Here is an 18,728-nt window from a genome sequence, read left to right as displayed (position 1 = left end):
AGGCCAGGTCATTTAAAAGTAAATATTTTTTTGCCTTTTTATACTTTATTATGGCTATATCAGCAGAACATGGAAAATCCAGCTACATTTTTAAGAAAAAATAGCACCAATTCTTTTTCTGTCCTGGAAACAACTACCTGATGATATTTACAATAACAAAGTGTAACAGACATAAAAAGGAAACGTCAAATATATGGAATATATAGGGTTAGCCAAGGGTACATATCACGGATGGTTAAACAAGAGGGATCTAAGCATGAAAAGCTGAATACATCATTAAAATGATTTATTTGATTTCAATAAATCAATAAGTTTTTTCCGTTAACTTTTAATTGTCCTTAAAAAAAAAAAAAACAAAAAAAAAAAAAAAAAAAAAAAAAAAAAAAAAAAAAAAAAAAAACGTGGCAGTGTGCGTAAATAGAAGTAATGAAGGTAATGAAAAATCACTTTATCTTCCATCAATTTGGTTCTAGATTAGTCAGTTCATCTAATTAATCAGAGTTCAAATCAACTAGAATGAAACCAACGTTGAACGTTCCACTTAACTTTAATACCAATTACTCTATTAGGATAATTTATTATTATTATTTTGTATGAAGAACAAAAATAAAGTAGCAAACACTAAGGAGGGGCGGGGTATGCCTTAGAGCAATTTTTAACGAGTATATCTCATAATATATTCAGCTTACAACATAGTAAAATAAAGCAGTTCCCAATTTTAAAACAGCTATAAAGTTCTTTATATAAACTCTATATTATTTAGAGATAAGGTCAATATATCATATATATATTGACCTTAAAATTCTCAAACATTGAAAGTAAAAGTAACACGCCATGCTTCACAGATTAGAATGGAAATTTTCGTTTCACTCTTCTTAATTTATTTTGTTATGTATATTGTATATGTTATGTAAATTATGATTCCATTATATATTAGAAAATGTTTGTTAATGGAAAATGTCCCGTTTTTTTTGGCTTAATTGATCTATTGGAATAAAAGTCTATCCAGGTTAGTTTGATCAAAGCATTTACAGGAAAATACGTGAGCGAAACCCTCCTTCCCGTCATGTACCCCTCCCCCCACCATTTCACTGAATAAATTATTGATGTTTACGAAAGTAAATACACAACACCCCATTGGGTTCGCCAAACATACGGAAAACCCAACATAGATTTAAAAGAAAATAAATATATCAATGAAATTATCTCATATCAACTATATTCAATTTTGGATTTAAAATTCTCCTCATACCTAATACGAAGCATTTTATTCGTAATTAACGACTACTAAAAATATTTATTAATTTTTGGTTTTCCATTTCGAGCCAAATTGATTACGTGTCCAAAAACAAGGATTAGTGCAGAAAGGAAAAAATCTTTGAAGTTCAAAAGCTGGTAGGCCAAGGACAATTTCCCCACCATTTGATCAGTACAATTAAAGTCAAAATCAGGAAAAAGTAAATGCTTTAATTCACACTATGTTTTCTTGTATGGAATTCTTTCAATTTAGCATCAAAAGCTTAGTCTCTATACAAAACTTTCACAGGTCAATTATTCTTCATATTTGAGTTTTAAAAAGGAAAAAAAAGAACCGAATTTATTGAAAATACATAGCAAATTGGGAACTGCAAATGCTAAAAAAAAACTAATAAAAGCAAGGCAGATCACAAAGCGAGACTCAGAAAAAAGAAATAATTAACTCGCTATACAACGCATTTTTCGCATAAATGAAAATCCCGCGTCTATTAACAAATTCTGCATTCCTAAATTCACTACTTTTACCATCTTTTTCAGCCGTCGGAAAAGAGGCACGACAACTGTCAATCCTCAACAAATATTCACTTGAGTAAAATACGGATTTAGCTAATAATACATGCCATACAAATCGACAAAATTTAAAATAATCACCAAAAAACGACACCTGCTTTTTTATCACTTTTCACCAGTTATCATCAGCTACCTCCATCTTTTCGACTTCACTATCACCTCAAAAGATCTAAAAAAAAATTATTACTAGTAGAAAAAAATAATAAACATTTTCAATGGCTGATAAGGAAATATTCGAGAAGGTACTTCAACAGACTAATACTCATGAACAAAGCCGTGTCCAGGGGGGGGGGAGGGGGGATTTGAACCCGACTCGTAAGAACTTAACAAAAATGAATATAAACAAATTTTTATGCGTTTTCAAGTCTTTTTTGTACCCCCCGACACCCCCCCAAAATAAATCCTTTTATACCCCTCCCCCCCCCCCAAAAAAAAAGAATATTGGATACGGTCCTGCTCATGAAAATCATTTTCAAGGAAGTTGACGCTTCGGGTCCGTAGGTACACACTATCAAAGCTATAGAGACTACACAGATAAAGAAAGAGGAATCCTTCTAATAGAGGTATCTCCTTAGAAAAGTTCGAGAATTAAGGCCTAAATATGAAGTTTTCACTAGCTTAGACACAGCCTTCTCCTGCGAATTAGCTTGAAAGAGTTAGTTAGACGTTAGTTTGAAAGAAAATGTCACATGGTCTTATTAATTGTTTACAGCCTATACATTCTCCACAAAATAAGGCTGTTAACTTAATTTTTGTCGGTGCTTTATTCTAATGGTTCTGAGGAGTTCGAGTTAATACTCTTTCCTGCGCGAGCCTTTATTCAAAAGCTAGTATCTGGAACTAATAGTATTTTAATTTTAAGTCATTCTCTATATTCATTATGAATGAAAAGTTGGAAATACGATTTTACTCACTTTTAATTACGTTTTAATTGCTGTCAGTTTTATTAATCTTTCTTGTTCTCACAGATTGGAAGGACCCTACCCCCTTTTCAGTAAAACTTGTCTCATTTCTTACAAGTGGCTCAAATGATATTTTAAGGAGGACCATACGATGCAATGATAATTAATATACCTCCATCCACCCTCAAAATTTGTTCTGCAGAGATTTCAATCGTTCAAAACCAAGACGCATTCTGCACAATCCATGTCCATTGCTAAAAAGCGCATTATAGTTTTTGACGGCCACTTTTTGTAGGGATGCCAAAGGATGGGCTGAACTGTCTCGACTAATATTGGCTAATTCTGGAATACCCTATGAAGACTTTCGACTTGAAACAGAAGAGTGACTTTCAGAGAAGATGAACCTATCTTGGCCATGTCTTACAAATGCCAGGATATGGTCTTCCGAATGCTGTCTACGAGTGGCGACCCGAGGGTGGGCGAAAAAGAGGGCAACCGAAACACACCCTCAAACGACAGTACGACCAAGACCTCCGGAGCGCTGAGCTGTCGTTACAACAACTGTGGGAGGACGTCATGGCAGCTGTTCCGCTCCATGACGCTTCGTTAATGCAATATGTGCCACACCTGGCCCTGAAGGAACTAAGGTCTAAGGTAAGGATTGAGTGGCTAACAACAATAAATGTTGTTATTATTTTTGTTTATTAGATTGTTTTCTAATCCTTCAAAGCCTCAAAAAAGGATGGGGGGGACTAAAATATGGTTTCAGTAGACAAAAGATGCCATGTAAAAGTAATGAAACTTTTTCACTGACAAAAGCAAAAAGATAATTTTTTATACTGGTGTGTTATCTCAAGGTATGCCAAAATTTGGCCGTTTTCTTTAATCTTATATTTCCATACTTCTAGAAAGTCCTATTGAGCAACCTCCTTGGCTAGAGGTTAATAGAACATAAACTGCCTAGACATAAACTATCCAAAGCTCTGACGAGGTATTTAGCAAAAGTAGCAAATGTGACTGGCGCAAAGGACATTGAAGCTGCAAAGTGTGACGGCAATTGTGGACTTTATTAATGGATTTAATTGGGCGTAAGTTTTCCAATTAGCGTAAACTTTATATAGGCCGGGAAAGGAGCTGTTTCTAGGGTTGGTGGGATAATTAAAATTAATTTAAGCCCGGGGAATTTAATTACAGCATCCCCATCCCACATCAAACATAAGCGAAAAAACCGAACCAAAGTCAAAAATTGATTAAAGTGGATAAACCCCCAGCTGCTGTGCCCCCAAGCTGTGGAACCCGGAGAAGCTGACCCGGTGGCATGAGCTTCAAGTACACCCAGGAGAAGACCTGTTATTTTACGTTACAAGTTTCACAGTGTTCATTCAATCTATAGTCAAATTATTCGTTGTTTCAGAATTTCTTTTTTTCACTTAATAGCGAATTGACATTCTAAAGGGTTATCTAGTAATACTGACCGAGCAAATTTAGGATATTATATATTGCTACTAATGTTGCGGCTTAAAATATTATTCAAAAAAAAGTCTGGACGTTGTTGCATAAAGATTCTTCATTTCCAATACGTATTTCATTATTTTCAACACCCAGAACCACTGATAAGAAATGTCACAGTCATTTGCATTGTTAGTGTATTGCAAAAAAAGTATTTAGGGGGGGGGGGGGAGGGGGTGCACGAAGAAATTTGCCCATCAGGTTGCAATCTTGGACCTCAACCGCCCCATAGAGGAGTTCCTGAATAATAGCATGGGGAAAAATAGATTATTAGGTCAAAGTGTCCCCATGCAGGACCTATTAAAGAACGACGAAGCCTGTATGTATTATATTATTTATTGGCCAGCACAAACAGAAAGGTTGATCATAAAAACTCAAAGGGACTCATGCTATTGGAAATTGAAAATTCCTTTTTTAAGAATTAAGTGATTGAATTAAAGCAAGGTACAATTTTTCACAAAAAAAGTATTTTTTTTTTGTATCTTTTACATATTGTTATCTATATACATTATGCTAAATTCCAAGTAAAAATAGTTATTCGCTCTTTTCAAGGTTAGGTGGGAGCCAAGTCGGCTAAAACACCAATATGGACAAAATTTTACCAAGTTACTATTAAAATTACTGCAATAATTCCAAGATTTTTAGAAAATTAACTTTGCATAATCAGTACTTAAACTGAAGAAATATTAAAGACTATCGGAAGCAAAAATGTTTGAGCAAGTTAACAAATATAAACAAGCAAAACCCTGGGGAAAAACTACCGAACGTAGTACATAAAAGTGTCACAGAAAACTGAGCCTGGAGCATAAATCATAATTCGCGCTATATATTTTTCATACGAGACCCGAACTTCACTGACATTTGAAAGCAGATTTCAATTTCAAAGATTTCTTATTTTTTAACTGATAAATAACAAGATGGGAGGTTTAAATGAATTTGAAGCTAGAAAAGTAAAAAAAATATTAAAAGCCTTCGGCTTTTTCTTAGCAGAAGCTGGTAATACACGAACAACGTTGTCATCATCGTTTCTCAAGACACCATTTAAAGTACATCATCATCGTGCTTACGAAAATGCAACTTTTTGTCAAAAAAATGGTTTTATTTTAAATATAACTTTTTTTTACTATTATAAGAGGCACTAGACGTAACAATTTCCTTTTATTTTTCCCACGCCACCAGCAAATATTTTCTAGGGTATTTAAAGCGGACAAAACCAATTATTTAGGCCTGCTGCCGGTTATTTAGGTAATAAATATGTGCAGAGCACTATCTGTAGTTAAGAGAACTTACCAGCAGCCTCAGCTTCTCTAGTCACGGGTTTCACTATTTCCTGATTTAGCTCCACCAAAGTTTCAGCCCCAATGATACTATTGTCCTTTATCTCTGAATTTATGTCATTTTCCAAACTATTGAAATTAATAAGAGCACTTCCTCCATTCAAACTTGAATCTCCATTGTTTTCTCTGAAAGAATACAATTAACATAATAATAATATGTTGAAGAGATTTACAAAGTCCAATATTGAAATGCGACCTAGAAAGCCAACCGTGAATCTGCCATCGATTTACGATTATCATTAAAAATAATCCCACTGAAAAAAAATACTTTAACACAAATAAATATTAAATGCACCTGTACTAGGTAGAATGAGTATGTTGAGTTGTTGAATGGTATGTTGGGTGAGAATGGGTAAGTGAATGGGTACGTTGGGTATGTTGAGTTCCACGAAGGAATATTATCATTCTCGTGAAATGCTGCCACAAGAAATATTATTATGGATATAATTATATTATCATTTAGGATAATCTTCACAAGTGAGGGTGGTTGTATCGGTTTTAGTATCTATGACGCATGCAAAATTACGAAACATGACAAATGACTCTGAACAGCCAAGAAAAAGACATGGAACAGGAAACAGCAAAAATCACATTGAATTGCAAACAAAGATGTTGCACAACGAAATCTGCGGTTAGAAGAGAAAGAAAAAAATACAGTGGAATGAAAGGACGTGCTAGTTTAGCGTGTATAAGTCTGTGAAGGATAAACAGGAAGGAGGAACTGGTTCTTACCAGTTACGTACTCAGAAAATAATTATGAGGGAGAGGGCTGACCCAGGGTCCCTGAGCCAAACAACAGAAAACTTTAAAAATTTCTTAGAAAAAACGGTATAGACATAGACATATTTTATTAAACTTACTCTTTTTAGCACTAAAAGCACTAATACCGAGGGTTTTTACAAATACGACAAAATTAAATAACAAATATGACAACAAGAAATGAATAAAACCACATTACTTTTCTTAGGACTTGTTGACCATGTCTGTAAAAAAGGGGACGAAGGAATGCTGGTAGCGAGTCGTACGGCATGTCACTGGGTTGAGCTTGTATTGTCTCCGGATACGGGACATAGCAGGGGCAGGATCGTCCTGTGTTTGCTGCTACGGAGCAGGAATTGGCCAAACTGGCAAATAAGTCTCTGACGGCGTTTAAAAAGCGACTCGAGGCCAAGAACCTTAAGCCCATTATCATAAGCAGTGAAGGCCTGACCCAGCATAATCTTACGAGCCCATATTTGGATAGCTTTGATATCTTGACACATCCCAGCACTCAACTGTACACTAGGGCCCCATTTTAAGGCATTACTTTAAGTTTAATGTAGCTCTTTGAATGCGAGTTTTGAGTAGGGACTAAGAAATGACTGATGAAATCGAGAAGATTAAATACGATTTTAAAAAAGAATATAATTTTTTTCTTGAACGGGGGGGGGGCTACAGCCCTTTTAGCCCACCCCTGGGTATGGGCTTGGTTCTTAGCATTTATAACACGTGCAAAATTGCACAAGACGACAAATGACCCTTAACAGCTAAAGTAAAAAAGCAGAGAATAAAAAACGACAAAGATCAAATAGAAATGCAAACGAAAATGAGACTTAAAACTAAAGAATAAAACGATAATTATGCTTTTGCTTAATTTAGATACTTTAAAAATTACGACGGAATAATGAATATGTTATTTTAGCGTCTGTAAAGACTAAACAGAGATAAGGAATTGAATTCACGACACAATCTCTTAATTCAATTGAAATTGCTGATTTGGCATCCTACGACTTGAAACTAAAGAATAAAACGATAATTATGCTAGTATACAATTTAGATATTTCAGAGGGCATAGGCATTGAAACATTCCTGGTTGTTACTGAATTATATAACAACGCAATTCAAGCGAAAATATAACGAATGGGGTAAAGCCTGTAAAGAAGCAGGTATTGAGGTTTTTATCGGTATATATAACGTCGTGCAAAATTACACAGGATTTTGAATGAATACAAACAGCTAATGCAAAAGGCAGGAAAAAATGTCTGAGGCAATGATGCATAAAAAGGAAGCGCAATGAAATCTGCGGCTAGAACACATGCGACAACATCCAACACAATGAATCCCAAATGAAAATAATTGGCAAAAAAATCTGCGATTAGAAGAGAAGCAGCAATGAGAATCACAATGAGTCCAAGGAGAAAAAAAATCTTACAAAATGGATGATTTTTTGATGTATGAATAGGAAGGAGGAATTGAATTTACGCCAGAACTTCTTAATCCAATTGAAATTGCTGATTTGACACCTCGTGACTTAAAACTAAAAAATAACGCGATGATTGGGCTAATGCGCAAAAGGATCTAATATATACAAGCCTACCACGTGCCAGGGCCAGGAGGAGCCTAGGCTCTTGGTACTTAATATTATCAAAGGCGTAAATTGGGCCCGTAACCCCTCGTAACTACATCCAATGCCAACATTTAGCTAATAATATTAGTAAATAAGTACTTTCACAAAGACCAACACATTAATTTGTAAATGTTTTTATATAGTTTCGACCATCTAGGCAAACAAAACATCAAACACCAAACATATACCCATTTATAGGTACAACATTTATTCTATATAGGCAATCCTCTGGCCATTGGCTTTATGAGTATATAAATTATTTAACTTGTTAGCTAATATACGTGTATATACAAAGAGAGAACAAAAAACGAAAGAAAGAAAGAGGAGAGAGAAAAAAATTAGAGAAATAGAGGGAGAAAATAAGGAAAGAGAGAAAGGAAGAGAAAACATAAATAATAAGCTTACTTTCCATGTCCATTGACTCCATTTAATTCTGAAGAGTTTCCATTTACCTCATTGGGATCAACATAACTGTGAACTTCTTGTTCCTGAAACACATTCTACTATTAAAGCAAATGCTTGAAACAAAAGAAAAGGTCAAATAAACTGGTGTCGTTTATGATTAGGAATCATATCGATTTCAAGTACTCAAGAAACACTTATTTAGTTACGCGAGATCCTCACGGTTGTCACTTTTTTATGTGCCATCTTCTTGTCTATCCATGCTATAAAAAACCACATATAGAAACAAAATGAGTATTAGATTGACGGGTGCGTTGAACTGGGTCCAATTATTAGGGAGGGAGGGTGATGGGTAAAAACCCAACAAAGATTCTGTTTCACGCAGCTATTTTAAAATTTTCCCAGGGAGTTTTTTGAGGCATTTCAAGGAAGAGCCCCCCCCCCTTTGTAGGTATTGTGTCAATTATACATACCATTATTTAATACAAAAGGAGATCTCAAAACTTAAATGGAACACAGAACATAGCAATAGTGGAATCAAGAGAGTTGAATGTGTTATATAAAGCAGAATCCAGGGAAAGCTTGAGAAGGGGAATCTCCAGGGAAATTTATTCCCCTTTGAATTTTTGAATACATTTTCTCCGTGTTCCACTATATTTTACATACCATATATCCGTATTTCACGAGCCCCCTACTCCCAATTCAAATTTAAGAAGTGTGAACCCGAATTCCAGCCTATTCTAGCACTCCTTTGAGTACATCACCACTTGAAGTTCCAAGGAAACTAAAATGAAGTTGGAAACTTACACAACTACATAAGGCCTAAAAATCAGTCAAACCCAGTCTCTTTTTCGAACCTAAAACTAAGTGTAAAAACCATTCTGGATTTGTTTTGGACACCTTCCACAAATGTTGCTCGTAAAAAAAATAATTAATAAAAGAGCTCCCGCCCTACTAAATTTTGTCTGAATCATCCTTAGAGGACTTTAGGGGAAATAATGTTGAAACCCACATAAATTTGGAATTACATGCTTAAAAGGCAAACTGAATTTTTCTTCATTAAATAATGAAAACAATAACATAACGCAAACTAAAACAATAACATTAAATAACAAAAACAATAACAAAACAATTACAAAATAACATAACAAAAGTTGAAATCTAGAGACACATTTAGCTAATTTAGTTATTATTATCAATGGCCTCATTCCCTCTACGAATCAAAGCCCTGGTCAAGGTTGATATGCATTCAATTCATTATCTTCAGATTGGTACAATAATAGGACAAAAGAAAACCCTGAAAAATAGCACATAACACTCCAAAATACTACTAATGCTACTACAATTATTAAGAATTATTAAAATACTAAATCCTGCATATTTACTTCGAAACTTGACCATTTTCTAACATGATGACAAGGCCGTATCCAGGGGGGGGGGGGGGGGGGTACCCGGTTTGAACCCCCCCTCTCCCACCGAAATTTTTGACCGATTCGAAAATTAGTCAAACCTTAGTAAAAATTAGTCGAAAACCGAGTCAAAAATTAGTACCCCACCCCGAACAAAAATCCTGGATCCGCTCTTGCATGATGATTAAGTAATTAGGATCGTGTGTGAAAAATCAGCAGAAAATAAGCAAAAAGAATATATTATCATGGAGCTCTAGAAGTAAAACTTTCCTGATTGCTTTAGAAAAAGACAAACACTTCCATAAATCTAAACTATGCATTAATATGAATATTATTAACATTATTCAAGATTGAAAACATCAAATAATTAGCTAATTGACTTACCTATAAAAATACATTTTCAGATAGATCATTCAGGTTATTCTGTTATATTTATCCCTTTATTTGACTATTGACATATAAATAGAATCCTTACTTTCATCTGTTTTAAAATGCCACTTTTATTACTTGCGTTGGAGAGGATTTACACATACAAAAAAAAGAAAAATCTTAATAGGCGTATATCCGGCTTGTAAAAAACGTAACAACATGTACATAAACAAATTTTGATGCGTTTTCAACAGCTTTTTTTGTATCCCCTCCACCGAAAAAAATATACCCCACCCACCAAAAAATAGAAAATTAAACTAAAAAAATCATGATAAAATCTTTTTACATGGTACAGTAGTAAAAGGGTGAAAATATGTGTGCTACCTTTTTGAGATTGATTTCATTCTTTTTAGCAACCAATTCCTCCTCCATTAGGGGCTGAATTTGATCTTCAGCTCTTTCATCAACTAAGCTCACTGGTCCACTGGATGGATCACTACTAGCAACAGACGACAGACTTTTATCGTCTCCTGAGTTTTCACCTTGGCCCTAAAATATTTCAAAATAAAACAGTGCCTAAAATTGTTTACGCTACAAATTAGCAAAAAGTCGAGATTCGTAAATAACTTAATGTGCAAAAAAAAAAAAAAATATCAATAACAATTCAGTGTCGGTCTTCCCCACCTCCTAAAATATATGCACCTCTGAAAATGCAATCAGCGCATAAAACGCACTAGAGGAATCTAGTGTGGATCAAAATCAATTTGTAACTCGTTTAAAAAATGTATTCGAGATAGGGTTTTTCATTTTTCGTCAAATGTTAACAGAATCCGTTGATTTGTTTTGCGATGGAGGGGGGAGAGCAAGGCCGTATCCAGGGGGGGGGGGGTTACCCGGTTTGTCCCCCCCCCCCAAAAAAAATTTGACCGAGTCGAAAATGAGTCGAAAATTAGTAAAACCTAGGTAAAAATCAGTAAAATTAGTCGAAAACTGAGTCAAAAATTAGTACCCCCCCCCGAAAAAGTCAAAAATTAGTAAAAACCCCTCCGAAAAAAAAATCCTGGATCCGCCCTTGGGGGAGAGCTCAGCCACTTCAATCCCCCATCCCCTAAACACGGTTACATACAGAGGTTTAATAAAGATGCAAAGCTTATTAATGTTTCCAAGCTGGGAATGCCAAAGATATGGCCCACGGCCAACCGTTGACTCCTTTGACGACTTTTTGACTCCGTTGACGACTTGCGACACGAATTAATAACTTTAGCCTGTACCCTTTTGAATAAAATTAAAACTTAATGCAGGTCTCTTAAATGGCCAACGATTCACATCAAATATGATTTTAAGCGTCTCTGGGAGTTCATAATTCATCTTAGTAGCTATTTCTAATTAAAGAAAATAGCGAAATTAGTAATAATATTGTCCTGAACGTAGAGTAATAATATTGTCCTGAACGTAGAGATAAGCATCCTTGGTCAGGTAATGGACTTGCTTTGATGCTAAACGTCAATGACATGAAAGCATTGAATTTGAAACGATGTCAAGGATATAGATTGTTCTAAATATCTCCTTCCTCTCCCTTCTGAACGTAGCGGCGTTCACAAACTTCAAATTCAATTAATAACTTTTTGACGTGAAATGAATATTAGCAAATAAGCAAGTAAATTAAATCCGAAAAGGAAATTAGCCTATCAATTGACTTTGAAATCCCTCATGCACATTAACTCAAAATGCTACCTGACCGGAGAGAATAAAAAAAAATAGGAGAGGGTTCCCGTGAAATTGGTCCTAAGTGACCCCCCCCCCCCAATATATAGCAGGTGTGCTTAGATGAGTATTGCAGCTACCACTTGCAAACAGTGCGGTTATTAAAATAGTCCAACCGAAAATCAGACATATGAAGGAAAGGGAGGGGGGTGATTTGGTCATGAAGGGAGGGGAGGGTGATTTAGACCTTCTTCTTCTTAGGTTTTATCTTGACATTTTTCCTCAGGCTTTTTCTACAAATGGATACTAGCGAACAACTCCGTCGATGGCAATTCATAATTTTTTGGATTTTGTGCAAATCACGGATATTGGCAAATGACTCTTCTATGGTTGGTAGGTATTTGGTTTTAATTCTTATTATTTTTTTGCTTTTATTTAATTTTATTAATTTTTGATTTTTTTTTTTTTTTTTCATTGTTTTTTTTTTTTAATTCTTTTCATATTGACTTTCCGCGTTTGTTTTTATTAGTGTTTTCCTTCGGCCCTTTCCTTGAATACATTATTTCGATTCGCGCTGAAGAAGAGAGGCGGGTGTACTCTCGAAATATTTGCTACGTTTGTTTATTTAGTATTCTCGTTTGGCATTAGAAACCCGATTTTTGTTCATTTCCTTTTCTTATATTATGGCAGGACAATGTGGTTTAAAACGTTATCCTGGACAAGATTCTGCGTACCAAGCTCTTAGATATACCGAATTCATCTCTCAGATGATTTTAGTCGTTTCCTTTTCTTATGATATGGCAGGCCAATATGGTTTAAGAAATTATCCTAGACTAGATTCTACGTACCAAGCTCTTAGATATACCCAATTCATCTCTCAGATGATTTTGGTCGTTTCCTTTTCTTATGATATGGCAGGCCAATATGGTTTAAGAAATTATCCAAGACTAGATTCTGCGTACCAAGCTCTTAGATATACCGAATTCATCTATCAGATGAATTCACGCATTAGACCCAGTTAACATTAGATGTAATTAACCTATTTCGCATTTTCAAATCTATACCCCCCCCCCCCTTGAAATTCCCGAGTATATGGCTTGGATATTCAAAATTTCTAAAATTGGTTTAATAAATCATTAAAAGTTCAGAGTTTCAAGTATTTTAGGAATATATTTTATTGTCTTTCGGTGCATATTTTATTTTTACCAAACATTTTTATGCGAGGTTTCTAAAAAGCCGAACCCCCTATGTCAGCCTCACCCTCACGGGTAATCGTGCTTTATACATACTAATCCACGCATCAGACCCAATTCACATTAGATGCAATTTACCTATTTAGTATTTACAAATTTTTACCACCCTTTCTTCTGGAAATTCCCGAGTACATAAATTGGATATTCAACAATTAAAACAATTAATTTAAAATAGATCAACAGAAGTTTAGAGTTTTTACGACTTTGTTTTCGTTGTCTTTATGTGCACTTTGTATTTTACCTACACAAGAATTCCCAATATATACTAAATGATCATATTTTCGAATGATTGGGCTAGGACTTTCTTCATATGTCATTCGGCTCAAGATTTTTTTTTTTTTTTTTTTTTATATATATAATTAATGTGGCGACCTTAATAAATTAACACCTACTTTTATTGCTATATGGCTGTATCATTTAAGCCATGAAATCTCATTCGGTGTTATACCAGCTTTCCAAAAAGTCAAGTTCTCATTCCCAGCTTTACCCTGGGTAATCGTGGTTTAGAGTTACAGCTTAATTTCCAACATACCCTCCATCAAATCCCCTAGAATTAAAATTGTCGGACCAATAGTTTAATGCAAAAAAAAAAAAAAAAAAAAAAAAAAAAAATGCCGAGTCGTCATTGACAGCTACCAAAATAATGCTAATTCATTTCAGATTATAATTGATAAGTCTCATGTTTAAGCTCATATATTAAAAAAAAGATTCTGCATAGAAGTAAGAGACTGCAGTTTTGTAATTCTACCGAAAGAAGAAAAAAAAAATGAACAAGTAGTCATTGACAGCAAAGAAAACATACTGCTGTTCCAGAGAATGTTGTACTTGAAAAAATATTTAGGAATTGAGCTTACTTGTTTAGCACCCCTAGTCCTTGACATAATGGCTTCCACCCGTTTTTTCCTTTCAATGCGAGCTTCTTCCTCTTTCCTTAGTCTTTCTTCATTCTCCTTCCTCAGCTTTTCAGCTTCCTCCTTGGCTTTCCTATCTGCTATCTCCTTCTCCACCTTTAATCTTGCCTCCTCTTCACGTTTTTGTGTCTCTTCGGCTTCTCTTCGTTCAGCCTCCTGCAAAAAATATAAAAACTTCACTAGGTAGCCTAGGGAACTTCATACCCGAAGTTATATGGGGAAAAGGATTACTAAAATTGTTTAATACTGTTCCGCCATACAAGAGTTGGTAAAAGTTTAGATTTACTACTACTACTAACAACTCACAGCAGCACCAAGCCACCTGGGGGCAACAAATTTGCACACGTCCCCCCTCCACCCCAATCTGTTCAAAGCCTTGCTCATTACCCCCTCCCACGACCTTTCAATTTTCGTTAAATCCTTTATAACCTCAGTCTAAAATCAGCCTAAGATCAGCTTAAAAAAGTTAGAATAAAATTTTGCAAAACTGACAATAATTGAGGTCAGCATTGCACGCGGAATAGTTAATATTAGTCCCACCAGCACAGCAGTAACATCAAGCATTGCAAAATTTAAATGAAACTTATACACTTTCAAACAAAACACGAGATTGCAGTGAATTTTCTATTGTGGATTTTCGTCCGTAAAATCCATCTTTTGTATCATGAAAACAATAAGCTGTCCTAGTATCATATAAATCAAGAATCTTGGAATCTATACTAGGGAAAATCTAGCATGAGAAAATCTACTTTTAGACCCAAAGTCTTTCAATTTTTCAGTAAAGGGGGTCCAGCACTCTAGGGCGCTGGGGATTCTCCATACGAATTTTATGACTTTTTTACAGGATCCATATGATTTTTAACCCTTTCGTTTCTTCTATGTTTGTTTCTATGTAACAAGTGATGCTATTAGGGAAACGATTATAGGAACGACTTGTAGGAATAACCTCCAGTGTAGCCCTAAATTCTTTGAGCGTGAACAATGAAAGGGTTGATTTAAAGCTATTGCTATAAATTTAGAGTACATGAGATTTTGAACTTTTTAACGTCAACGACAATTTTGCCTTTTCGGCGGGTTACTACATACTAGTTTAATTCAAAGTAATGGATACAGAGATCCACATTTACATTATCAGTGCGAAAGACCTTCCTCACATTCAGACCAAGTAAACACCCTCAAGAGCCCCTCCCCCCTCATTTGCGCATTGGATCCATGTGCGCGAGAATATGGAGTATAGTTTCCTTCCCACGTTGCTAGATTCTTGAGCATTTTAGGATATCTTCCCAAGATTTGCCAGACTAGGGTAGCTCCTGGACTTACTGTAGGGGGTTAATCCATTCTGCGTGTTTATGTAACTATGTGTCTGTTATTACTAAAATTTAAATCAATCACATGATTCACGAATATTTTCCCAGTTTTTGCAACGAGTTTCTTGGAAGATTAATTTATTCCCGAGACAAGTTAGAACATTATATGTAGCAACATGTTGACTAAGTATCAGAAGTTACTTGCTATTGTCATTAGGCATTAAGAAACCTCTGATTAGTAGCTGTCCGCCGGTGACTTCAATTGTTTTATTTTTAAGTAATCGTTGCCGTTACGCTAAAGTCTAATCTGTCACTTTTAAGTTTACGGAATAATTGCCAAAAACGGTTTGCTGACTAAAATAAAAAGGGAGAATTGCCAGGGCAATGTATGCCCAATCAAACTTCGATCATCCTGGCCTTTCTTGTGCTTGGGGCAAAATCTTGATTAGCCCCCCCCCCCATGTCACGCACAAAATTCTCAGGCCAAAGCTTAACAACATTCTCATAAATTAACAAAATTATTTTCAAATTTATCATTTAAATTATTTAATTTATTGATTAATTATTACTATTTGATTACCTTTTATTTTTTATGAGTTAGTGAATAATTTATTAATAATTTTAATTTACTAAATACACCCTCTATTTTTTTAAATAAAATTTCAAAAGTTACAAATGATAATAACCGTTGGATTATTTGTTTGAAATTTTGCACCCCTAAAATTTCTGCGCCCGGGGCAAGCACCCCCTCTGTCTCTCCCCTAAAACCGCGCCTAGACTACATTACATCGCTAATCATGGCCTCTGAAAGCAGCTTAGCAAATCGTTTTTCTTAATTAACTCGGAAGTGTAAAAATGTCAGACACCACCTTTAGGCTTAGCAGCAACGAAATATGCCATGCTTACTATATCAAAATAGTGGGATTAATCAACAATAGCGTTGTAATAATAATTTATTTTTAACCCACATCATATACAAAAATGATAATTGTGGAATATAAAGAAAAAAGTAGATAATGCACTACATACATGAGTACATAAAACTTAAGAACTTCACAAGAGCAGAGTAATCAAAAAAAAAAAAAAAAAAAAAAAAAAAAAAAAAAAAAAAAAAAAAAAAAAGACAGACCAAGACTTAATGGAGCATCATTTACTAATTTAGACCTTTACTAATTTTAGACATTTAATTTAAGACATTTACTAATTTTACTAATTTACTAATTTAGACTAATTTACATATTTGAAATGTTTGAATATTACCTATTCCACACACCTTGTTTCCACACACTGCTTTGAAGTGAGTTTAAACTCGATTTCGAGTCACAGAAACAAACTCAGCCCCTTTGTCCACTTTATTCATTTTCACCTTTATCCACGGGTTATATTAACAGGTATATTTATGTCTTAGGTGGCAGGAGGTGGAAAAGGATAGTAAGATGGGAGTTGGTAAAAATTAAGACTGACGAATAAGAAAGTATAAGAAAAAAAGAATAAGAAAAAAAGTAGAAAAAAATATTTCACTTCCCCTTGCTTAACCTAACATAGTTTTTGGTACTATCAACCAAAATAAACCCATTTTATTTAGCTACACATTATAATTTTATAAATGATAAATTACAGTTGAATCGCTAAACAAATCTGTCCCTACGAAGTGACTTAAAAAACTAGATTTTCATTCTCATGTAAAATTATAAAAAGTAAGACATCATTGCTTTGGGGATGACAATATTATATTTATTTACAATAATTATTTTATTATGTTTGAAAATATCTCTCTGATTTCTAGGGACCAGGGTTTAAAATAAGTTTTTAGGGAAACCATTGAAATTAAAAAAATATTATTCAAAAACCTGGATTTGACCAGAGATGCAGGTGAATTTAGCTTAAATTCAATTTATAATAATTTACTATAGTCAAACGAAATAAATTTCGTTTCTCCCAATATCACTGCCCTGTTTACCTTATAATGAACCTTCACATAAATATCAAGTCAATGGACCAGAAACGGGGAAATCAAAGAGATTAGCGTCTGTAACTGCTTTGAAGAAACTAAAGAACTTTAAACAATACGCAATTATTATTTTTTTTATAAATGGTTTTATAAAACACTTTTTTTTTATATATATATATATTTTTTTTTTATAAATGCAGGTGTTTTATTTGTATTATTTTAGTTTGTCTGCAGAAGACGGCCACCGTATATGTGACCAAAATATCAAGAGATTTTGTTGTTGTTTTACTGTCAAGTAAATGGATTTGTACCTATTGAGCTTTTATTTGTAGAAAAAGAGAAGCAAAATTGTTTCTTTTGCAGTTACTTTATAGTTATAGTTATAATTGCATATTGAACAACCAATCAAGCTATCAGGGCCAAAGACAATATAACCAAACTGAGCGTCATAAAGGTTAAACAAATAAAGTATATAAAATATATAACCTTAATTAAAATCAAACTCCAAATTCTTAAGGTTTATGTTCCGTATATGTTTTTGGTATGCTATTTTTCTGCAGTCCCACGGTTTTGAAGTTTCAACGCAAGACACCAATTTTGGTTATGGATACTTTTTTCATCTACTAAACTACATTTTGAAATTTACTTTGCATTTTTTAGGTTGAACAATACTTTTAAACAAGAAACAGAAATAATTTTCATTTTTCGGCAAAATTAGATCATTCTCTTATATTATAAAAAATAAAATAAACAAATCTTCAACTGAAAGTAAGGAACCACCATAAAACTTAAAACGAACAGAAATTATTCCGTATATGAGGGGGATTGCCCCTGGATCCTATCGCTAAAGATCTAGTTTTTAAAATTATTCTCATTCCAATTCAACGCTTCTTGAGTTCGTAAAGAATTGGAGCGAAGGGTTGAGGATGGGACAGATATATGGAATAATTTCTGTCGGTTTTAAGTTTTAATGTTGCTCTTTATTTTCAGTTGAAAAAACTGTTTCTTTTAAAAATAAATTTCAAATATAGTTTCTGATCGTTTTTCAGATCATGCCCAGTCCTAATCAAGATATGATGTGAACTACAGGCCTCGTACTCCCCCGACTTCTTGCTGTTAAATTGCACAGATTAGTAGTTGAAATTGATTGGAAGTTTCCCAATTTTTCGGATTTTCTACTTAGAAATTAAAAAAGTTAGATTTCAATTAGGATTTTGGATATAACTTCTATATCTAGTCAAAATTTTCGATAAACAGTAGTTTTGATAAGTTCTTAACAATATTATCACTGCTGAGTATCGGGTGGAGGGGGATGGGTATTATTGCTCATATTGATGGAAATTCCGCGGAACTTTTGATCTTCCATCGTGACCTCTACAATAGGGTTCTCTGGTGTTTATACATATCCATATGATTAAGCACATTGAAACATGGTATACAAAAGACAAATGTTACCATTTA

General features: G+C 34.2%; 1 protein-coding gene across 5 annotated transcripts in view; it reads right to left on the bottom strand.

Moving 5' to 3' along the window:
- Positions 1–407: 407 nt before the first annotated feature.
- Positions 408–18,728, bottom strand: part of LOC148951425 (uncharacterized) — a 146,400-nt gene continuing 128,079 nt past the window's right edge. For all 5 annotated transcript variants that reach the window (XM_089090879.1, XM_089090875.1, XM_089090877.1 and 2 more), the window contains 5 exons: positions 13,953–14,165; positions 10,526–10,690; positions 8,367–8,449; positions 5,529–5,701; positions 408–1,996 (listed from right to left, as the gene is read on the bottom strand). In XM_089090879.1, the coding sequence (XP_088947005.1) occupies positions 1,983–1,996; positions 5,529–5,701; positions 8,367–8,449; positions 10,526–10,690; positions 13,953–14,165 (648 nt within the window). In that variant the 3' untranslated portion in view covers positions 408–1,982. The remainder of the gene's footprint in view (positions 1,997–5,528; positions 5,702–8,366; positions 8,450–10,525; positions 10,691–13,952; positions 14,166–18,728) is intronic.

This window comes from Artemia sp. Qi Xiang Cuo, chromosome 6 (assembly GCF_049724085.1).
Source record: "Artemia sp. Qi Xiang Cuo chromosome 6, ASM4972408v1, whole genome shotgun sequence".
In the NCBI taxonomy this organism is placed as follows: domain Eukaryota; kingdom Metazoa; phylum Arthropoda; class Branchiopoda; order Anostraca; family Artemiidae; genus Artemia; species Artemia sp. Qi Xiang Cuo.
Note: the sequence above shows the minus strand (reverse complement) of the source record. Positions and strands in the feature narration are given on the sequence as shown.